This window comes from Pan paniscus, chromosome 11 (assembly GCF_029289425.2).
Source record: "Pan paniscus chromosome 11, NHGRI_mPanPan1-v2.0_pri, whole genome shotgun sequence".
NCBI classification, from domain to species: Eukaryota; Metazoa; Chordata; class Mammalia; order Primates; family Hominidae; genus Pan; species Pan paniscus.
The window spans coordinates 18,674,162-18,699,114 of record NC_073260.2 but is presented as its reverse complement, the minus strand read 5'-3'; the positions used below and the strand labels follow the sequence as shown (position 1 = coordinate 18,699,114).

The 24,953-nt window shown below is 36.4% G+C and overlaps 1 protein-coding gene across 1 annotated transcript in view; it reads right to left on the bottom strand.

The window, feature by feature from the left end:
• Nucleotides 1-24,953, bottom strand: part of MEGF9 (multiple EGF like domains 9) — a 113,878-nt gene that overhangs the window by 46,072 nt on the left and 42,853 nt on the right. Inside the window, exon 2 of the mRNA XM_003833089.6 lies at nucleotides 12,690-12,891. Coding sequence (XP_003833137.2) covers nucleotides 12,690-12,891 — 202 coding nt within the window. The remainder of the gene's footprint in view (nucleotides 1-12,689; nucleotides 12,892-24,953) is intronic.

The window sequence follows — 24,953 nt, the reverse complement described above, 5'->3', positions numbered from 1 at the left end:
CACATATTTAATAGTGTCCTTATTAGACCAGAAGCTCCTTTTGAATGAGACCCATTATCTTATTTATCTTTTATCTCTCACAAGGCTTATTAAATTACCTGCAGATAAATGCGGTATTTAGTATAAGGTATTTATTTTATTCAACAGAAACCATAATACCAAACACTGCATTTATAGAAACTTAATTATTTATACTATTAGCATATATTCAACTACAGATTTAGAGGGGAGCTTCTCACAAAAATGAAATAAATGATCTAATACTATAAATAACAAAATTTTAAGATATTTCTTTAAAAAATTATAAACTGGCCTAAAACTAGCTTAATAAAATGAAATAAGTAGAGGAGTCTGCAACATGGTTTAGGGACGGTAACATGTTTAATCAACGGCAATATCAACACACTGTGACATGTTAATGTTCACAAAGGTCACCGAGACCTGGAAAAAAGTTTTTTTTTTTTTTTCATTCATTTGACTACAGCTGATATCTAGTTAATGATTAGACTAGGAGGGCAGATTATGCCCTGTATTGAATGGAAACTTTAAGACAAAAATCCACTGAAAAAAACATAGAGCTTTCCAGAATGTATTAGATACGCATTATTTACACTTAAATCCCAATGCACTCAGTGCCTTTTTCTGAACAAGCTCCTCTCTGACCATTTATTAACATGCAAACTTTAATTTGTTTTTCCATGAACTTAACATACTTGATATCTTCTAAGACATAAACCATTTGGTCCTATACAAGCATTTATTGAATCAAATGAATCACAATAAGATAAAGGCTAAAAGCAGTTACCTACTTTTGATCAAGATGGCTACCTTTAAAAAGTCTACTTTCAAGGAAAAAAATATTCAAGTGTACCATAAAGGCAATTTAAACTAGAGATTGGTATAATTGCAGGAATAATTGGGGTACAGAGTAAAGTTATCTTAAAATAAAAAAAAGTGAAGTATTGTTCTGCTTTCCTACAAAATAGCATAAGAATATGCTAGATTAGATTTTGAGTTTGACACACAACGAATATGCAAATGTTTACTTTCAAGTGTCTACCAGACATCTCTACCTGAATATCCCATAGTCACTTCAAAATCAACATTTTTGAAACCTAACATCATCATCTCCCTCTAACTTGCTTATCTATCTGTACTCTTTAATTAGTTATTAATAATAGAATAGCTCTTCACTTATGTGCTCAAGCCAGAAACATGGGAGTCATCTCTCTCTCTCTCTCTCTTTCTTTCTCTTTCTCTCTCTCTCCATAGACAAGCAACCATTTAGTACTGTATATTTTATCTTCCAAATATCTCTTAAATTCTCTCATTTCCAGCACTATTGTCAATGCCAATATTAATATCTTAAGTCAGGCCTTTAAGTTCTCTTGCTTAGATTGTTACAACAGGTTTCTCAATCTGGTTTCCTTGCCTGAGCCCACTCTTTCTAACCACCAGACTTCTGGGAGAGTAATTTTTCCAAAAAACAAGTCTGATGTCACCTCTTGTTAAATATTCTTCAATGGATAAACGTATTTACAAGGCACATCAGGGCCTTCATGGTTCGGCCCTGTTTATTCTTCATTCATTCATTCTGTTCATTCATCAAGTATTTACTGAATATCTAGTACGTGCCAATCACTGTTCTAGGTGTCAGAAATATAACAGTGGACAAATAGACAAAAATGTCATCCTGTCATTGCCTACTTCCTTTCAACCCTTCTTCCCCACTACTACCAAACTTTGTCTTCAAGAAATAGTGAACCACTTGCAATCAGTGAAGACGTCTTTTTCTTTATACAAATTTCTACTCACTCTTCAATATCAATCCAAATGCAACTGCCTCTCTTAAGACCTCCCTGAATGTTTGCAAGTCCACTAGCCAGTAAGTTCCTTGAGAACAGAGGTAATATCTTTTGACATATGGTTGGCAAATGCAATGTCTTTTTAAAAATAAAACATGAATGAAATGACAAAGTTTTTCTAAATTGTTGTTTCTAGTGATCAAATAACCTTTTTCTCAATATTCCAGAAGTATAGGCAAAGTAGTAAATAAGAGTTTGCAAAAGCAGCTGTTACTGTCCAGTATTACACAAGAGATGACCTTCAGAGCCCTATATGAATGAAGCCTCCAAGGTGTTTTGTCATCTTTCCATTTGAAATTTATTTTGGCATCAGTTTACTGCATAAGTTTGCCTTCTAACCTGAGGCACATTCCCACAATTAAAATGCAAAATAGTAAATACAGTTGTCCCTGAGCATGGGATGGGGGTTGGCTCCAGGACCTTCCCACCATACCGAAGTCTTCAGATGCTCAAGTCCTTTCCATAAAATGGCACAGTATTTGCATATGCACGTCCTCCCAGATACTTTAAGGTTACTTATAATACCTAATACAATGTAAATGCTATGTAAATAATTGTTGTTTTATATTGTTTTCTTAAATTTTCATTTTTTATTGTTGAACTGTTATTTTTAATTGGTTTTTAAAAAATATTTTCAACCTGCATTGCTTGAATCTGCAGATGTGGAACTCACAGATAAGGAAAGCTGACTGTAAATTTTAAGATACACTGTAGAGCTAGTCCTCAAATAATGTAGTTTCAGTACAACATTGTTGAAGACAAATGATTTCCAGTGGAAGCTACTATCTGTGTGGGGTTTGCATGTTCTCCCCATGTCGGTCTAGGTTTTCTCTGGGTACTCTGGTTTCCTCTCACATCCAAAAGATGTGCATGTCAGGGTAACTGGCAGGTTGAAATCATCCCAGGATGACTGAGTGTGGCGGGGTGTGTGAATGCACCCTATGATGGAATGGTGTCCTGTCCAGGGTTGGTTCTGCCTTGCACCTTGAGCTGCTGGGACAGGCTCCAACCACCCACGACCCTAAACTGGAATAACTAGGTAAATAATTTTCTTACTTGTTATTAATTTTTCTTACATATATGTATAGTTCACATTTATTTCAATGTTTATTATTAGAAGTGTCTTTGGTCTTTTTTTGGTAGTTTGGTGATGTTTCTATGACCAGAAATATGCCATATGAACTTGAACTCTTGTTTATATCCATTAGCCTACGGTAAAATTGGTTTTGTTGTACCTTGTTTTGCTTAAAGTCGCAGTTTCCAAGAACCACGATGATGAGGAGGACTTACTGTGTAGCAGCAACGACAGATTTTATGGAAAAGGATATTATCCAATACAGAATTTCTTTATCTAAGACAGTCTAAAATGATGCACCTTGTACTCTAACCTACCGTGAATACATTAAAAAGTCTCAAATCAGGCCAGGCACGGTGGCTCACACCTGTAATTCCAGCACTTTGGGAGGCCGAGCCGGGTGGATCACGAGGTCAGGAGTTCAAGACCAGCCTGGCCAAGATGGTGAAATCCCGTCTCTACTAAAAATACAAAAAAAAATTAGCCCGGCGTGGTGGCGGGTGCCCGTAATCCCAGCTACTTGGGAGGCTGAGGCAGAGAATTGCTTGAACACGGGAGGCGGAGGTTGTAGTGGCAAAAAAGCCTCAAATCAATATGCAATTGTCTACATATAAAGGCATCCCTGATAACATTTTAAGAACTATATTGAGATTCACGCAGTCACTAAGCATACTGCTTTTTGAGATAAAATGCTACCTGATTTCTCTATTCATTTATTAAGCACATGTCAAAATATAAATCAGGAAAAACATTTGAAATGTGTTTCAAAAGCAAAACTGAAAAGTTCAGATACTGTAGACCAACTCCTTCCAATTAAACAGGTTGGAACACCAATGGTGATGTGAGGGGGTGGACATCTGTCAGTACATAAAGAACTCTGTGTTTGCACACAAAGACATTGCTCAACCCACATCTGGCTCCTGCAGCCAAAATCTACCCTCACTGGGGTGACTCCCACTGAAATATATGGGCATAAAGAATAGGGAAATGAATTTTTTAAAAGCCAATTGTTAGTTCCATAGACTTTCAATATATGAGGGAATCAGGATAGAATTGAATCCACTTTTCTACTCTTATTTTTTAAAAGAGAACAGAGAGGTCACAACAGAAGAGAATTTGGTGATAGGATATCAGATTTCTTATGTCATTGTATAATCAGGAAATTCACTGGAATTTTCATGTTTTTTTTTTCTCCTGATAGGTCTTCTCATCTCTCTGCCACTCTAAATCATAACCTGTAAGACCTCCACCTCCTATGGAAAGCCTTTCCTATTACACTTCAATTTACTTACTCCTGTTCTTTTTCTACTCTGAACGACTATACTTACAAATTAAGCAGATATTCATAAACTATTTTGTATTGTATGTGTTTCATAGTTTTGCACAGATTAGATTATAAATTTCTTGACAAGAGCAAAAGCAATATTCCAAAGTGCCTAATAAAAAGGAAGGGCAATATAACAGATATTGCAATTGGTATTTGTTCATCAAAGGGCTGGTCCTTTCATGCTCTAATTTCTACTACGCCAAAACTAGGATTAGTCCTTACAAAGAAGAGTTATTATTTACATAACATGAGCTACATCACACCAGGGTCAGTGTCTGATTACCAAAAGACAACTAGAAGAAATTTCTAGAAAATATCAAGAAGTCTGCACCACAGCATCGAATTTCTTACAATACTCACTCTCTTTGCACAATATCTGAGATTTTGAGAAAGGCTGTACCAGCATAGTGGATAGGAGTATATACTCTAGATCCAGACTGCAAATGTTTTAATTCCAACTCTTTTACTTACTGGCAGTTATGCAGCAAATTAGGCAAATTACCTAACTTGCATTTTTTTTCCTGTACAAATGAGAATAATAATAATAGTGCCTACATTATATGGTTGCTATGAAAATTACATAAATTAATAACTGCAAACGGCTTAGGATAATGCCTAGCAAGTATTCAGTTTAAGCTATTATTATTCTAAAATATATAGCATTCAATTTTAAAAGGTATAATAGGATTTTTTTTTTTTTTTTTTTTGAGACAGACTCTTGCTCTGTGGCCCAGGCTGGAGTGCAATGGCATGATCTCGGCACACTGCAACCTCCGCCTCCCCGGTTCAAGCGATTCTCCTGTCTCAGCCTCCTGCGTAGCTGGGATTACAGGCACCCGCCAGCATGCCCGGCTAATTTTTGTATTTTTAGTAGAGATGGGGTTTCACCATGTTGGTCAGGCTGGTCTCGAACTCCTGACCTCGTGATCTGCCCGCCTCGGCCTCCCAAAGTGCTGGGATTACAGGCATGAGCCATCGCGCCTGGCCTGTATAATAGGTTTTTAAATAAAAATTGAAGACAATAAGAGAATTTCTTCTGTTTATAATGAACAACTTCTCTAGCATACCAACAAAAAACAAATACCCCAAAATCTACTCATACTCAAGGGTGGTTGATTTAATCCTCCTTTTTGGTATAACACTAATTCTATTCCTCAGTTAAAACAAACAAACAAGCACACACACACACACACACACACACACACACAAAAAAAAAAAAAACAGGTCAGGCATGGTGGCTCCTGCCTATAATCCCAGAACTTTGGGAGGCCAAGTCAAGGCAGGTGGATCACTTGAGCCCAGGAGTTGAAGACCAACCTGGGCAACATGGTAAAACCCTGTCTCTACAAAAAACACAAAAATTAGGCAGGCGTGGTGGTGCATGCCTGTGGTCCCAGCTACTTGGGAGGCTGAGGTGGGAGGATCCATTGAGCCCAGGAGGTTGAGCTGCAGCGCAGCTCATGCTGAGTGCATGATTGAGCCACATTGCACTCCAGCCTGGGTGACAGAGCGAGATCTTGTCTTAAAAAAAAAAAAAAAAAAAAAAACAGAAACAAAACCAAAAAACCAAAAAGAGATTCAACTAGTAGAGAGTTATTGAGCTGAATCTATGTGCCAGTCTAAGTGGACACACGCACACACATACACACACACACACACACAGATATGCGCACAATTTAGTTTTCTTCTTTTAAACTTTTTTTAATTTTTAATTTTTATGGATATATAATAGTCATATATATTTATAGGGGACATGTGGTTTTTATATAAGCATACAATGGGTAATGACCTTTGTGTTGGAAACATTCCAAATCTACTCTTCTAGCTTTTTGAAATATACAAAATATATTGTTAACCATAGTCACCTTATTGTGTTACCAAGCACTAGATCTTTATTCTTCTATCTAACTGTATTTTTGTACTAATTATCAGAAAAATCCTTCATGTTAGATATATTAATCCTATTTTACAGATAAAAGCACTGAGGTACAGAGAGGTCAAACAGCTTAATCAAGGTTACATAGTTAGCCAGTGGCTGAACCAAGAATAGAATCCAAGTCTACCAATTTCAAATTCCGCTCCCTTTCTACTACACGTTATCACACTACTTGTCTACAATTTCCTTTCTCCCTTAACCCACTCACATATAATTTCTAGCAGAGCAGAACACAGAGCTGTTTCCTCAGAGTTCATCCACATCTTCTTGCAAAGTACACAGTCCTGCAACTTTCCATTTCTGTTCTAGTTTCATGTCAATTTAACTTCCTACTAAGAAATTCAGTGCTTAGGGCTATGTGGATTTAGAGCTCCTAAGCCTTCCTTATAAAGACTTCCTTTAAGTACAGGCTTTTAAACTACTTTTGTGATACACTACTTGTTCTGACAAATTGCCTGACATTCTGAAATAATATTTTATTTATTTTATTTTATTTTTTTTGAGACAGGGTCTCACTCTGTTGCCCAGGCTGGAATGTAATAGTGCTATCTCAGCTCACTGCAACTTCCACCTCCCAGGTTCAAGCAATTCTCCCACCTCAGCCTCCCAAGCAGCTGGGATTACAGGCGCATGCAACCACATCCAGCTAATTTTTGTATTTTTAGTAGAGACAGGGTTTCACCATGTTGGCTAGGCTGGTCTTGAACTCCTGACCTCAGGTGATCCACCCACCTCAGCTTCCCAAAGTGCTGGGATTACAGGCGTGGGCCACTGCGCCTGGCCTTTATTTTTTAATAATATTTTTTAAAACTAAAAAAATGACTCTGTTGTGACCAATAGAAGTATAAATTTATGTCAGAAGTTTAATATGCCAAAGACAAACAAGAAATACAGCAAGTAAAGAAACAAAGACTGGAAGGAGCATGGAGGAAAACTTACTGGAAGAGAGGTCAAGAAACTGAGAGGCTGAAGTATTGTTAGGCTCATCTACAGATACTGCAATCATCTAAAATTATGGCAAGTGTAGTGCCAGAGATAACAGTGAGCCAAGTGTAAGAAATAAAGGCAAGTGCCCAGGAGTAGAAACAGCAACAAGGAGGTGTGACAGCATAGTCTGCTGCCATGAGCTTCACAGGAGTTTTTAGGAAGGAGGCTGGGAAGAACACTCTGAGAGCAGCAATGAAGAGCAAGAGAGATATCTATTGCAACTCCAGGTCCAGAAGTAAGAGTGTGAGACAGAAAACAACCATTACCTGCATGAGCTGCAGGGGAAGCAAGATCCTTCCAGATTTCACTTAGAAGAAGATGATAAAGGATTTTAGAAATCAACACACTTTGATGCTATGAGGATAATATAAAATCATGTGTTACCTCATTAAAAAAAGGAAACCTACTAAGGATAACAGAAGCTATCAGGTAGGTACACATAGAAAATAGTCCATATAGAACAGGGAAAAATAATACAGTCAGGTGCAACATGATGACATTTCCGTCAATGATGTATGGAATATATCATGATGGTCCCTTAAGATTATAATGAAGCTGAAAAATTCCGATCACCTAGTGAGATCATAGCTGTGGTAACACACTGCAACCTATTACTGATGTGTTCATGGTGATGTTGGTGTAAACAAACCTACTGCACTGCCAATCATATAAAAGTATAGCATGTACAATTATACACAGTACATAATACTTAATAATGAAAACAAATGACTTACTGGTTCATGTATTTACTATACTACAGTTTTTATTGTTATGTTAGAGTGTACATCTACGATTTTTAAAAAGTTAACTAGAACAGCCTCAGGCAGTTTCTTCATGAGGTATCCCAAAAGAAGGCACTGTTATCATAGATGACAGCTCCATGCATGTTATTCCCCCGAAGACCTTCTAGTGGGACGAGATGTGGAGGTGGAAGACAGTACTATTGGTCCTGACTTTGTGTAGGCCTAGGCTAATGTGTATGTTTACGTCGTAGTTTTTAACACAAAAGTTTAATAAGTAAAAAATAAAATTTTAAAATAGAAAAAAGCTTATAGAATAAGGATATAAAAAAGAAAATATTTTTGTACAACTGTACAACGGACTTATGTTTAAGCTAAGTGTTATCAAAAAGAGTCAAAAAGTTTAAAACATCAGAGATCATAATGTTAAAAAGCTAGAGTAAGCTAAGATTAATTTACTATTGAAGAAAACTTTTTAAAAATAAATTTAGTGTAGCCTAAGTGTGCAGACTTTATAAATTCTACAGTAGTGTACAATAATATCCTAGGCTTTCACTTTCACTCATGACTCAATCACTGACTCACCCAGACCAACCATCAGTCCTGCAAACTCCATTCATAGTAAGTACCCTAGACAGGTGTGCCGTTTTTATCTTTTATATGTTTGCTGTATCTTTTCTATGTTTAGATACAAAAATACTTACCATTGTACTAAAATTGCCTACAGTATTCAGTTCAGAAACATGCTGTACAGGTTTGTAGCCTAGAAGCAACAGGCCATACTATATAGTCTAGGTATACAGCAGGCTATACCATCTAGGTTTGTGTAAGTACATTCTATGATGCTGTGTGACAATGAAATTGCCTAATAACACATTTCTCACAACATATCTCCACCGTTAAGTAACGTAGTAATAATATTATAGGTCTCTTCCACCTCTTGCATGAATCGTCCATCACTGAATATCAGATACTCCACATGAGATACTAACAAAAAACCTATTTATCAATTTTAAATGAAAAAAATTACAATTCATTTCATGTCAACCCCAAACAACTAACCAAGTTCCTAAAGTGTAACTAAAACACAGTAAAGCACCTATACAAAAGTAACAAACTCCCATGTTAGGATATAAAATGCTGAAAACATCACTTCCAGAGCAAAAACCATTCCTAAGGTTAACAGTGGCTACAAGTAGTAACATGCTACATATCCTCTTTGTTGATATTTGGTGCACCTTTCAAATTGTTGACATGTGATTCTGACAGTCTACCAATTATATCTGGAATTTAACACAGACTTCTCACACATTATTTTGTTTAAAATGCAGTATTTGGCTGTATTTCTGGGACATAAATGTAAATATGTATTTTATAATGATCTGCCAAAACACACTGAATTGAGAGATAATGAATTCTAGGACATTTGGGTGTTAAATACCAAGAGGCTTTCTACTAGGAAAAACACGAACTGTGAAGTCATTCGGTGGACTCTGCTTACATATTACATTTGTTCAAATGGTTGAATGGCAGCTTTAGTATATAAAATTAGTCAAGTTAACTATACCCTTTAAACATCAAAATTCTCAGTCAAAATGGGAAAATAATAATGTTCTCCTCAAGGGAGTTTTTGTAAAAATTAAATGAGATGGCCGGGCACGGTGGCTCACACCTGTAATCCCAGCACTTTGGGAGGCTAAGGCAGGCAGATCACGAGGTCAGGAGATCCAGACCATCCTGGCTAACACAGTGAAACCCCACCTCTACTAAAAATACAAAAAATTAGCCAGGCGTGGTGGCGGGTGCCTGTAGTCCCAGCTACTTGGGAGCCTCAGGCAGGAGAATGGCGTGAACCCAGGAGGCAGAGCTTGCAGTGAGCCAAGATCGCGCCACTGCACTCCAGCCTGAGAGACAGAGCGAGACTCCGTCTCAAAAAAAAAAAAAAAAAAAAAAAGACTAAATGAGATAATGCACATCAAATAGTTAGTAGAGTGCCCTAGCATATAGCATATGCTCAATAATGGTTCCCATAATTATTTGTATTATCTGTCTAGCAACTGCAGCTTAGAAGATTTATGCATGCATTATCTTGCTTCTTAAGACAAAACAACTTTATGCAGGAGAGGGACAGGACATGGATTATTATCTCCACTTCACAAATAAAAAGACAAACACTTAAAAGAATTCAGCCAGGCATGGTGGCTCATGCCTATAATCCCAGCACTTTGGGAGGCCAACGCAGGAGGATCGCTTGAGCCCAGGAGTTCGAGACCAGCCTGGGTATACAGTGTGACTCTGTCTCAAAATAAAATAAAATAATGAATAAAATAAAGGTTAAAGTGAACTGCCTAAAGTTACATGATTACCTAGAAATACCCACCGTGATTGGATATAAACCACCATATAAACCAGGGGTGGGTAAACTTTTTCCAAAAAGGCCAAATAGTAAATATTTTATGTTTGCAGCCCATACAGTCTCTATCACAACTAATCAATGCTGCCACTATAGCACAAAAGCAGCCATAGACAATACATAAATAAATGCATGGAACTATGTTCCAATAAAACCTTACAAAAACAGGCAGTGGGGTGGATTAGGTTCATAGGCCATACTCTGCAGACCCCTGCCCTAGGCCTTTAGATTACTAGTCTAGTGTACTTTTCCATTACTTTATGGTTACCACCTATTTTCAGGATAGGGTTTCAGCATTAAACTTGGTAGCATTAACTGTCAGAGAAAAGATAAATCAGGAATAATTTGCAGAAGAATTATGAATACAGTAAGATAGTACATAAATATTAGTATTACTGTTTTTTCCTCTTTTACAGCTTCTATTATAAAACTCTCTCTTAATCCTTCCTTTATTTCTTTCTCTTCTAATAAAGCACTGGGCCTAGAAGTAAACACTTTTCTATTTCTCCACAAATATGTTTGCAGAATATTATTCCAAAGAAAGTAGTGGACACTCCATGAGACACCAGAATGAACAAACTTAACAATAGCTTATCTTTTAAAACGGTAAGCAATGTGAAACTTCTGAATCTAACTTGTATGAGCATGTTTTGGGGGGAGTGGAGGGAACAGCGTTAAGCTACCACTCTATTCTCAATCTCAAAGAATAGAGTGATTATCAGTTTTCTCATTATAGAATCTACATGCTACGGTATGCGATGGTAGTAAAGACACTGGACTTGGAATTGAAGACCTAATTTGGAATTCTTTCTCTGGCACTTACTATCTTTGTGACCTAGTAACCTATATATAAGGAGTTGCTGTGAAAATTAAGACAAATAACTATTTTAAAATATTAAGCATCAGAAGCATTGATTATTGCTGCATTTGAAATTATAAACTTCTTAATGAAGTTCTCTTCTACTTTTTTTTTTTTGAGACAGAGTCTCCCTCTGTCACCAGGCTGGAGTGCAGTGGCGCGATCTCAGCTCACTGCAACCTCCACCTCCCGGGTTCAACCGATTCTCCTGCCTCAGCCTCCCGAGTAGCTGGGACTACAGGTGTGTGCCACCACGCCCAGCTAATTTGTTTGTATTTTTAGTAGAGACGGGGTTTCACTGTGCTGGCCAGGCTCATCTAGAACTCCTGGCCTCAAGTGATCCACCCGCCTTGGCCTCCCAAAGTGCTAGGATTACAGGCGTGAGCCACCGCGCCCAGCCTCTTCTACATTTTTAATAAACTACAATATGATACAATATTCCATAACAGTATAATATCATTTATAAAGCATTTAAAATATTTATTGCTAAAGTATAAAGCACTTCTTTGTCAAGGAGCTAAAAGTTCTTAAAACATGTTCTCTCATTTCAGCCCATAATATTCCTTTGAAATTAAAACAAACCAGAATTTATTGAGTGACATGTGCTAGGCATTTGATATATATCAACTCATTTAATCTTCACAACAACCTTGAGAAGAAACAAGCTCAGTGAAACAAAATTACTTGCCCAAGGAACACAGCTCCTAAGTGGCAGCAGATCTTGGGTTATACCCAGGTTACACTGAGTATAACCTGTCATTATTTTTTTCATTATTTAATACTGTCTCTTCAGTTTTTTGACTTGGGGTCCACAAAAAGCCAAGTGCCTCACATAAGGTCAAAGAATAATTACTTTCAGTACAGTACAAGGCAAATGCTTAGATAACAGTACATTATTCCACTAGATTAAATTACCTCCAAATAACATAATATTTTAAAGATAATTCCTGCTTAATCTACTTTTGGTCTCAAAAATGTACTGGTAAATAGAGTAAAACCAGTCTACTTACCACTAGTTAAATAAATTAGGGTACCCCCAGGTTAAGCTTTAGATGTCCAAAGAAACAAATGTAGAATTTTGATTAGAGAGAAAAATAAACCAAAGAACAAATTTCCTCAAACTCCAATGGTATATTAATAAACATAAGAACATTTCTAAACCTCCTAGCAGGTTTCATGCCTGAAAGCCCTTCCAGAAAGCAGATTTATTCTTCAATAATTTTTTCCCATGAAATTTACAGAAATTATCCCAGAGAAAAATTGGCGACTCTAGTGCTTTTGAAGAACTAAATCAGTAAATTAGATGTTTTTAAATCCCGACATTAAATATAACATATAAAGTAAGGGAATAAAAGTATATAAAATATTTTGTAAATCTATGACCCTCATCCCCCTTTGTTTAAACCAGTATGGTCCTTGAGAGTAGGGGCCTTTTTTTTTCCCTTGCTAAAATAAAATAAACTTCAGTTCCACCCTCTGTTGCTTACCTGTTGCACAGTATGCTGAGAGCTCCATGTGGACTACAGTCACATGGCTGACAGAGCCCAGAAGTGTAATTTAGGTAAAAGCCCTCTTTGCAGGTTTCACAGTGAAGCCCCTGATAACCTGGCCGACACTCACACTGCCCTGTGGTCTGGTTGCAGCGATTCACATCCAGTCTTCCAACCACAGAGCAGTTACATACATACTCTGCAAAGGAAAGAAGGAAAGAGACATTACCAACTAAGATTTAATGCCCTCTTAATAAAATGAACTCTATTTTATTTTTCTTAATAAATTTTCATGACAACTTTGTAAGGATAGATAAAATTAACTCTAGTTCAAATTTACTTTCTATCTCGTTTAGTTTACTTAAATCAGGAAACATACAGAGTACATAAATTATGTAGTGTGTGTGTGACAGTGTGTGTGTGTGTGTGTGTGTGTGTGTGTATTATTAGTTTTTCTGAATTAGAAGCCACCAAAGGCAGGCTTATCTGCATGGCACTAAGGGCACATGTTGGAAATGACAACATGTTAAATAATAAATAATCCCACTGTATAGCAGCAAAAGCCTAAGGCTCAGATGATTAACTTTGGCAACCAATTCAAGGTCATACTAGATTTGTGCCATAGCTAGAATCATAAGCTAATGTGTTCTGCCCAGGAAGAAATTAATGAAGAATAGAAACTTTAAAGTAAGGAAATGATGAACAATAAAACCAGAAGAGAAAGTTTACAGGTTCATCCTGATCTGTGAGTTAAAACCAATCCCAATTTGACTGTCTTTCCAAATTAAAATATTTGGAAAATAAACATTTCTTTTAAGTATATTTCAAACAGTTCTTTGTTGTTTGCTTGTTGGTTTCACTTTTTTCACTTTTCAAAAGAAATATTTTAATTTTTAATTTTTGTGAGTACATAGGTGTATAAGGTGTATATATTTATGGGGTACCTGAGGTATTCTGACATAGGCATGCAATGTGTAATAATCATATCAGGGTAAACGGTGTGTCCATCACCTTAAGCATTTATCCTTTGTGTTACAAACAATCCAATTATACTCCTTTAGTTATTTTAACATGTACAATTAAATTACTGTCCATAAATTACTAAATTATTGACCACAGTCTATCTGTTGTGCTATCAAATACTAGGTCTTATTCTTTCTGTTTTTTTTTGTACCCATTAACCATCCCCACTTCCTCCCCACCACACCCCTGTCCACTATTCTTCGCAGTCAGACAGTTCTTTGGATAAAAATATTGAGAAGCCCTTAGTTTTAGCCTTCTAATGCAAAGACTCATTTAAAGGTCAGTTAGGATTCATTTTTTGCTACTGCCTCTATTCATTTTATCAAAAGGAAAGTGTTTTCAACATAGCTTGACACAGTAGTAACAGAGGACTTTGTATTAACATATGTATCCTAGGAATAGGTCCCATTCCAAAATAGCTATGATCCTACCCTTAAAGGGTCCTGAGAAATCTATGGTACAAATTACAGTTCTAAATAGGTAAGGCACTATATAAAATGGCACTGTACCAACACAGTTTAGCTTGGAAAAAATAATCTTTGATATTATTTTTGATGACTTCAAAAAGCTACTAGACAACTACAAATCCAGACTCTTAAAAAGAGAGTTGTAAAGGGGTTTGCTTCTCCATTCTAGAAAAGGAAATTAAGCTTCAAAATTCTTTATGTAATCACAAGCGGCTTATTTATCCACACAAGTCAAAACAAAAGATTCCTCAAAGAAATTCCCACTTGGCCAACTCTATACCTCCCACACTTCTGCAGTTCCTAACCTTTGGTGTCACTTTATTTCCCTGCTCTTCACAGCTCTTCTAGTTTGTAAAGATAACAAATAACAAATAGGCCAGGCACAGTGGCTCATGCCTGTAATCCTAGCACTTTAGGAGGCCGAGGTGGGCAGATCACTTGAGCTAAGGAGTTTGAGACCAGCCTGGGCAACATAGTGAAACCACGTCTCTACCAAAAAAAATACAAAAATTAGCCGGGCATCCTGGCATGGGCCTGTAGTCCTGGCTACTCGGGAGGCTGAGGTGGGAGGATCGCTTGAGCCTGGGAGGCTGAGGTTACAGTGAGCCAAGATCTTGCCACTGCACCCCCACCTGGGTGAAAGAGTGAGACCTGTCTCATAAAAAATAATTAACGTAAAATAAATAAATAAATATTGGCAGCTTATTTGTTTATTTTATGTCTATTTCAAACTTGGGTGGTTCACAAAACCCAAAGGAAAATTCACATTTCTTCAGCCTCAAGCTTAGGAAAGGAACCAGCTTCCCATTACAATCAAGATTCTTATTTTCACTAGGCTACATAAACATGACATTTCTTTGACAGAGTTACATGTTTTCACATGATAGCTACTTTCTGCGTATGTGTGTTGTGGTTTTTGTAAATAACAAAGCCACGTTCAGTGGTCTGTAAACCTGCCAATGACAACTTCATAACAAGACCTTCACTCCACCAGAAATGACCAGAACACTTAACATTTTTCTTCTGAAATCGGGCAGAAATTCAAATTACATCCAACTTCTCCTGCTGGACCTATTTTATCACAAGTTAAACTAATCAAAGTATGTTGGTGTCAGTAGAACTAGCTCAAGAAAAAATGAAAATACTAAAAAAATTTTTCTACAATAAAAACTATGAATTTTATTTCATTATTTCCTTACTAATGTATTTCCATTTGAAAAGTGAGTCAATGTTCCCAATGAGTAAGATTAGTAGTATCTTCAAAAGAATCCAATTGAATTTAAGAACTCAGATATAAACACTCAATATTTTTTCCAGTGAAGTTCTGATGGATAAACTTTCAATACTAACCAAGTTCACTGGTTATTTATTATTTCTATAGTCAGTCTAATATCTTCATTATTCCCTGAACATACTCTGGTTAGTCCTGTCTCCGAACCTTTGCTTATTCTGTACATCTTGGAATGCTCTTTTTCACATATTCAAACCTATTCTCTATTTTAAGAATCAGCTGAAACTCACTTCTCCATAAACTCTAACTGTACTGCCCCTATTATGAATCCATAACAATACCTACTACCTAAACCTCTCAAATGACAATAATTTGAAGAGACAGTAAAGCAAAGAGTTATAAAGTTATGAGCACAGATTGCAGATGTAGACGGCTAAAATTAAATCCAGCTCTCTCACTAACTTTATAACCTTAGGCAAGTTAATTAAGCTCTGTGTGCCTTTATTTTTTCTCCTGTAAACAGGGCATAATAATAGTAGCTATACCACTCAGTCCCAATACTTAAGCTGGAAGTGCTTTGGAGTATTGCAATAATTAATACAACAGCTGGAAAAAAGTAGAAAGTGTTATCAGATAAAATAATAAATGCAATTCAGATGTTAGATTCACAGGCTATAGCTTCGTTATATCCTGCGGATAAGATCTAAAAGCCTGACAATGGGTTTAGTACTATAGCAGCTTTGAATAATGTCTGGGAAACAGAATTAGTGGGCTGTTACGCAGAAATCCATGTTGTGGTTCATTTAGGTAGAGAATAAGACAATATTCTACTTATACCAGGCTCCACTCATTAACAATATGTGTGCCTTAAAATACATTGGTAAAAACAGAAGGATTTAGGATGTGGCTTCAGAGAAGATGAAAAATGAGCATTTATTTATTATATATCCTTGGTACTAATCATTTTAACTGTAGCAGGGTGAATGGCAAACGTTTCAGCAAGAGAGACCACCCCAGGGATAAGAAGGGGGCTGACACATCAAGACAGAAAGGCACTATCATGTTAATACTTCTCCCCCAAAAAACCAAAGGAAAGGAAGAGAATACAAAGTAAACGAAGTGCCAAGGAGCATGGGCATCTTTTCTGTGTGTAACTCAGAACTTAAGGCCCGTCCCAGTGACTGACCTTAAATGAAATGATGCAAGTTAAATGAATAGTATAAGCAACAGTAATAAATGTAAAACACTCTGGGTATTCACTAAATTGTGCCAGGATAATTTGTTAGCTTGTAAGTAAAGTAAAATCTCAGACCCTTCACAGGTCTAGACATTTGTGCGGAACCAGATAGGAGTTAATGCAGAAATAATGCAATCCCCTTAGTAAAAAGGTGGCAATATGAAAAAGAAGGAAGGAAGTTTCAATTGATAGAAGCAATGAGAAGGACCAAAGACAAGAGGAAGTGCTGACTTTTTAATGAGTTAGAATCTTAGACACCAGAGCAGCACAAAGGAGTCTGCAACATGATTAATGGCAAGTCACCAGTGTGGATGTTAATGGGAATGAAACAATATGAAGAGGACACCTAAAGCTAATTGCAGACAAGTATGAATAAGATGCCGAACAGCTCATTCAATTGCCTAAAAGTAAATATGGAATAAACTCTTTATCGTGTGAGTAGCAGGTTTCCTTTCAGCCCTTTAATTCTTTGGAAAACTCTATAGAGAAATAATTAGAGAAGGGTAATGTAAATGTTCTCACAGAGAGCAAAATCTTGGCAACATTATTTCCTTTTATTGTCTGGCTTCTGAAGAACAATAAAATATAGTGATTTTCACCCTGAAGAAGAATAAGAAACTAAAATCTTTGCCAAACTGCTTTAAGTATTTGAAAATAGTCACATAAAGTCCCAGAGAAAATCAAATCCTGCACTTTTTCAAACATTCCAAAAGCCAAGAGATGAAAATTTTTTAGCGCTAAAAAAAGAGAGTAATTTGTTTACAAGTCCCATAAGTTCCCCTGCCACCTACCCCCACCTGCCCTCCCTTTGTGCACAAACATTTGCCCTGGTAAGAGATTATTTACTTGAACATACTGAAGACCTTTTCTAGGCCTTTAATATACCTGGTAGGCTCTCTCTTCATCCAATTTTTAACCATCTATCTCATAGAGAATATTTGGTATGTTCTGGTATTCAGCTTGTTTGCATTAATGATGGGAGTTTTTGGAAAATACTAATTGTTATTGTATGTCCTAATGAATGTGTCCTCTCTGTGTCTCTTTTTGAAGTCATTTCTGAGTGCTAAAATTATCTGTAAAGCTCAAGCAGTTTGGAACAATTGTGTTAAACCTTTGCAGATAAAAAACCATAAAAACAGTAAATGAAAAATTTGCATAACAAAATAAAATAACTATGTCCTCAGTCATGATGGAAATCTCCTAGAACAAAGAAATGTTACCCTGACAACAATACTGCTGGTAAACTAAAATGATTACAAAATTATTGCATTTAAGCATAGATACTAGAGGACTACTTGTAGCTATAACTAATACAGAGCACTCACAGGAATCTGGTTCAGAAAGACAGCCTGAAATTCTATCTACAAAATTATCGCACTTAAGCATAGATACTAGAAGACTACTGGTGGCTATAACTAATACAGAGCACTCACCGGAATCTGGTTCAGGAAGACAGCCTGAAATTCAATCTACAGCCTTTTGCAAAACTGCATAAATACCTTTGCAAAACTCAATTTCTGACTCCTTTTCATTCATTCAACAACAATTTCACTCTTATTGTTAGTTGACGCGCAATAATAATACCTATTTATGCAATGCGGAGTGATATTTCAATACATGCATACGATGTGTAATGATCAGATTAAATAGCACATCCATTACCTCAAACATTGATCATTTCATTGTACTATGAACATTCAAAATTCTCTCTTCTAGCTTTTTGAAAATATAGAGTAAATTACAGTTAACTATATTTACCCTATTGTGCTACACAACACCAGTACTCATTTAGTACTATCCAGCTATAATTTTGTATCCATTAACCAATCTCTTCCCATCCTTCCTTCTCACCTACACTTCATGGCTTCTAATACCTCCAATTCTACTCTTTTTTTTTTTTTGAGAGGGAGTCTCACTCTGTAGCCTAGGCTGGAGTGTGGTGACACAATCTTGGCTCACTGCAACCTCTGCCTCCCAGGTTCAAGCGATTCTCCTGCCTCAGCCTCCTAAGTAGCTGGGATTACAGGTGCACACCACCACACCTGGCTAATTTTGTATTTTTAGTAGAGATGGTGTTTCACCATGTTGTTAAGGCTGGTCTTGAACTCCTGACCTCGTAATCCGCCTGCCTCAGCCTCCCAAAGTGCTGGAATTACAGGGGTGAGCCACCACGCCCAGCTCCAATTCTACTCCTTACTTTCATGAGCTCAAATTTTTTTTTATCTCCCACATATGAGTAAGAACATGCAGTATTTATCTTTCTGTGCCTTATTTTACTTAACATAACCTCCAGCTTCATCCATGTTTCCACAAATAGCAGGATTTCATTATTTTTCATGGCTGTATAGTACCAATATTCTAAAGCAGTTCCCCTGTGTTTTCTTCTAGCAGTTTTATAGTTTTAGATCTTACTTTTAAGTCTTTAATCCATTTTGAGTTAATTTTTTTAAAAGATGAAAGATAGGAAGTCTAGTTTTATTCTTCTGCATATAGATATCTATTTTTCCCAGCATCATTTATTGAAGAATATATCCTTTCCCCCAATGTGTGTTCTGGGCACCTTTATTGAAAATCAATTGGCTGTAAATACATGGATTTATTTCTGGATTCTCCGTTCTGTTCCACTGACTTATGTGTCTGTTTTTATACCTATGCCATGTTGTTTTGGTTACTATAGTTTTGTAGTATATTTTGAAGTCAGGTAGTGTGATGCCTCCAGCTTTGTTCTTTTTGTTCAGGATTGCTTTGTCTTCTGTGATTCCATATGAATTTTAAGGGTTTTTTTTTTAATTTCTGTGAAGAATATCATTGATATTTTGATAGGGATTGCATTAAATCTATAAATTGCTTTAGGTAGTACACTCTTGCTTTTTAATATCTTCAAATACTGTTATCTATTAAGAATACAAAAAACCTGTATTAAGTTATTCCTAAATTTACAATATTTATCAGAGCACTGGCCATTCAAGTTCTAAGTCCAAAAGATATATCATAGTTTTAGACAGTTGGAACTACAGTCTGACTTGCAAAAGTAGATGGAAATAGTTCTATTCTCAGCACACACAATGCAAATATTATAGGAACATCCACTCAGTGGAAGTCAAAAGCAAAACTGTACTTTGAAAGGCAATGAGTATCCCTCTATTTGAATGGCTAAAATACACAAACAAAAAAACTGACAATACTAATTGCTGGCAAGCATGCAGGACTTTCAAAAATTACTGGTGTTAAGTACAAAATAGTAGAGACACTTTGGAAAACAGTTTGACAGTTTCTTATAAAGTTAATTATACCTTTACTATATGACCCAGCAATTCCACTCCTAGGTATTTATCTGAGGGAAATAAAAAGTTATAGTCACACAAAAACTTGTACAGAAATATTTATGATAAGTGATATTAATAATCACCAAAACCTGGAAATCACCCAAATGTCCTTCAACTAGTGAATGGATACACTATGGTACATTCTCATAATGGAATACCATTCATCAATAAAAAGGAATAAACCACTGACATCCAAGAACATGGATGAATCTTAAATGCATTATGCTAAATGAAAGGAGCCAGGGGAAGAGAACAGATCAGGGGTTTGCCAGGAGCTGGGGGCAGGAGGGAAGGGCTGACTATAAAGGAGCAATACAGGGGAATTTTGAGGGGGTAATAAAACAATTTTGCATCTTGATTATGCACGTATCAACACTAATAGAACTATTGCACATCAAATGAATAAATTTCATTGGATATAAATTTTAAAATATGCAAAAAAAAATTTTTAAGCAATGAGGTCTTACTAGATTCAATTTTTAAAATGTTGCTGGAAGGATGCCTTGGTGTCCCACAAGCAACTATTTCAACTGAACTGTGGCACTAACGTCCACAGGGGACCCAACTAATGATTGAGGCTTTTTCAAAGTGACTGTTACATTTAAGATAGCAGGAAGTTATTAATGCTTCAGCTGATTATTGCATAAGGAGTTGTGGAACATTTTAGTATTTAAAATGCTATTTCACTAAAAGGAGTACAATCTTTTCTTTTCCCTTTGGCTCCAACTTAAGTCTTAGGCTGCAACTGCTCCCATGTACAATGAGGGAGAAGAGGAAAAAAATGAAAGATAAAGATGTATAGGATTACTATCCTTTTTCATATGCAATTGTTTGTTTCTTTTTGAGATTCATCATTAAAAACCCTACTCTGTTTAAACAAAGACCAGGAAAATGCATGTAAATATAACTTTCAATCTATCTAATCTATCCAACAAAGAACTTCACCCATTTTCACAAGCCTAGGATTGGATCCACAAAAATTACATCATTCCTGATTTTTGAATTGAAAAGGAAAAATAATGTCAATATCAAGAGTAGGAATACACAATTCAAACCTCTTCATGTACATCGAATGATTCTTTAAAAAAACCAACAAACTGGCCGGGTGTGGTGGCTCACACCTGTAATCCCAGCACTTTGGGAGGCCAAGGTAGGCAGATCACCGGAGGTCAGGAGTTCAAGACCAGCCTGGCCAATATGGCAAAACCCCATCTCTACTAAAATACAAAAATTAGTCAGGCATGGTGGCATGTGCCTGTAATCCCTTCTACTCTGGAGACTGAGGCAGGAGAATCGCTTAAACCCAGGAGGCAGAGGTTGCAGTGAGACGAGATCGTGCCACTGCACTCCAGCCTGGGTGACAGAGCAAGACCCTGTCTCAAAATAAACAAACAAACAAAAAAAACCAACAAAACTATATTATCTTGACTACAGGCCTGATTTCCTAAGTATACGGTGTATTTCAAAATGTACTTTTTATTGGACCATATTTTATGTTTTAGGTCTGAAGAAAAGGAATCTCAGAAAAGCCTCATTGTAGGGAAAAGGAATTATCAACACAAGAGTTTTTGTTTTGAGAGTCTTACTCTAGAGTAACATTAATACTCAAATTACATTTCACATTTATGTTATGCAAAGGTATTGCCACAAATCTTTGAAAACTTAGGAAACTTAATATTAAAGCTGATTAATTTCTTTAAACTAGACTTTGTAGAGATGTATAGTATTAAAGCCACTACTTTTAAAGAAAAGCTTTAAGCTTTGTTTGAAAATAAAAATGTATCAATTAAAATTCCCAGTCACAATTTACTAGAGCAAAACATTTCTTCAACTTTATGGTAGCCATATGAAATAAATGGGGCAACATAACCCAGGTTTTGTAGAAAATTTTCTGTCTCACATTTAAAAATCATGTTGTTACTGCTTGTCCCTGGCTCACTGCCAGTTTTCCACAATTCAGAGATAATTCATCTAATTAATGAGACAAGATGACAAGTTCTGGAAAAGGTTGTAAAGGCTAGTTTTTACTACTGATAACAATGATGATATTACCAGCTATTAAGCATATACTATACATATATCAGACATCACACAAGAAACTGGACACAAATGGCCTCCTTTAGTGTTCACCATAATCCTGTGATGCTGAGTGTCAGATAAATGAAACAAATCATACAACTAATCAGTACCAAAGAAGAGACTGAAGCCCAAAATGAGTAACTCCAAAGTCCATGTCTTTTCACTTTAAGAAGCCAACAATCAGACAGACCCAGAACACTTAAAATCAAACTTTGCTGCTAATTAACCAGCTCTAGGACCGTTAGTGAGTCTAAGTGCTCTGAATTTCAGTGTCTCCATGTACAAAATGTGGCTAATTCTTTTCATCTATCATGAAAAATAATTAAAGGTCGAATTATATATGGCCATGTATATTGTTTTTGGTTTACGAAAACTTTTTTTTAATTGAGCCACTGGTATATCTAATAATCTGAATAAGTAAATCAGAAGGCAATTTCCTTTGAAAATTTTGAATGTATATACTATGTTTTAAGGGAAAATCACAGGTTTTAAATTGCTCAATGATGGCAAATTTTCTCATATTTCTCCACATTTCTCATAGTGGCTTAGCACAGCAGTGATCAATAAATAGCTATAAATGTCTGTTCAAATCAGATTCCATTTTATAAAATAAAATTAGAGCTGGTCAATTTAAAAGACAAAGATCTTCAAGACTCAGTGAAAACCCACAAAATCCAGCTACAAACAGGTTACAAAAGACATAAAACAGAATTATACCTAAAGGTTAAAAGTAACTGAATGGAAAAAGATGAAGCACGTAAATACTAGCCAAAAGAAAACTAGTACAGCTAGCTACACTAATTAATATGAGACAAAATAGATGTTTAGGCAAAAAAAAAAAGCAATATAAGCAGACAAGAGGTCTGGTCACTATATAAAAAAATGTACAATTCATTAAAAATATGTAGTTCTAAATTAGATATATATCTAATACCGTCCGTAGTCTCAAAATACATAAGGCAAAATGACAGCAAATATATTTAATATGGTTATTTCTGAGGATGAAATGAGATAAAAATGTGACAGTATCAGAATAGGATATTTACTGTTTTATCTCCCCAGATGTCCTACTTTTCTTAAAATGTAGAAAATGCTCTCAGAAATTGATATCAGAAACGAGATATGACAATAAATGCTCTAAAATAAGGGATTGGGGAAGATTAGGAATTAGAGTTGGTTAAACTACAGCTTTTTACAATTTTCTGGCAGAAGGGACCTTCTTTTAATCCAGAATTGGAATAATTCAACAAGTTTCCTGAAGTCATAAAAAAGGTAGAAGAAAGAGAGAAGTCTAGTCTAGATTATAGAAAAATATTTACTATACAGGATCATGTACTCAAATACTTTCCTCATTAGCATTCTAAACACCCTTATTCTCTAAATCTCACTCTGTCACCCAGGCTAGAGTGCCATGGCACACTCCCAGCTCACTGCAACCTCCGCTTCTTGGATTCAAGCGATTCTCCTGTCTCAGCCTCCCGAGTAGCTGGGACTACAGGCATATACCACTATGCCCGGCTAATTTTTGTATTTTTAGTAGAGACGGGGTTTCACCATGTTGGTCAGGCTGGTCTCAAACTCCTGACCTCAAATGATCTGCCCACTTCAGCCTCCTAAAGTGCTGGGATTACAGGCATGCGCCACGGTGCCCGGCCTCTAAAAGTTCTTTGTACCTTCCACTATGTATCCTCTACCGTGTTCCTAGAGCATTGTTAGAGAAAGTTACAATATAAAGACCTGGTGTGCTAAAGGTTTTACTTTCACTAAGTCCCTAGAACTGCTTCTAAATCCTTAGATTTATCTTACTGTTTCCATATCCATTGCCGACATTGGCTATTCCAAGCTTCTCTTTAAGTCTTCCATCCCACTGTACAACCAGCAAATGGTTGCAACTTCATGGAATCTGAGACCTTCTTTTTCTCTCTTCCTCCTTTTTCCCATCAACTTAACCTTCCCTCCAGTTTCAGGCTAGCCAGCTCCTTCCAAGACCAAACAATCCCTCCAACTGCGCTCTTTATCACATCCTCTCCCAGAGCTCTTTCCAGGACTCTTCTTTGCCCACTCCCATTGTCCCCCTACTTGAGCCTTTTCAAGCTTTCACTTTTTACAGAATTTACCTGCAAATATGCATTGGGTCTCTCACAATTCTGTTTAGTCTCCTGTTCCATTTAACTAGCATTTATTTTCTAAATAAAATTTCTCAAACAAAAATACAGACTGCCTCCTTTTCTTCACCACATGTTTTCTTCTTAATGCTCTGCAATCTTTTCTAAACTCTACTAAAAATGCTCTCTCAAAAGTTACTAACCCAAAACAAAACAATAGCCTTCTCAGGCCATATTCTGCTTAACTATTTTGCAGCATGTGACATACTGATACCCCTTCCTTTTTGAAACTCTTTCTTTGGTCTCCACGTCATTGGATAAATCCATGAGCATTTACTGAGGATTTTACTATGATCAAGTCCTCTCCTTATGCTTCCACTTCCACATGGCGGATCATTTTGGTTCCCAATGAATCCAGGGAGAGACAAGTCTCAGCTACTCCAGTTATCCCCATCAAGGCCCCAAACATATGGGTGAGGCCATTTTTAGATCCTCCAGCTGTAGCCAATCTACCAATACAGCCAGAGTAAGCCCAAGAGAGACCAGGAGAAGAACCATCAGAATGAGAAATAAATCATTGTTATTGTTTTCAGACACTAATATGAAGAATGAAGGAGAAGACATCACTACGGGAAATATTATGCATAACTCTATGCACATAAATTCAACAACTTTGATGAAATGGACCAATCTCTTGGAAACCAAGCTATCAAAACCTAATTCAGATTACCTTAATGGTCCTATACCTATTAAAGAAATAGAATTTATAGTTTAAAACCTTCCAAAAGAGAAA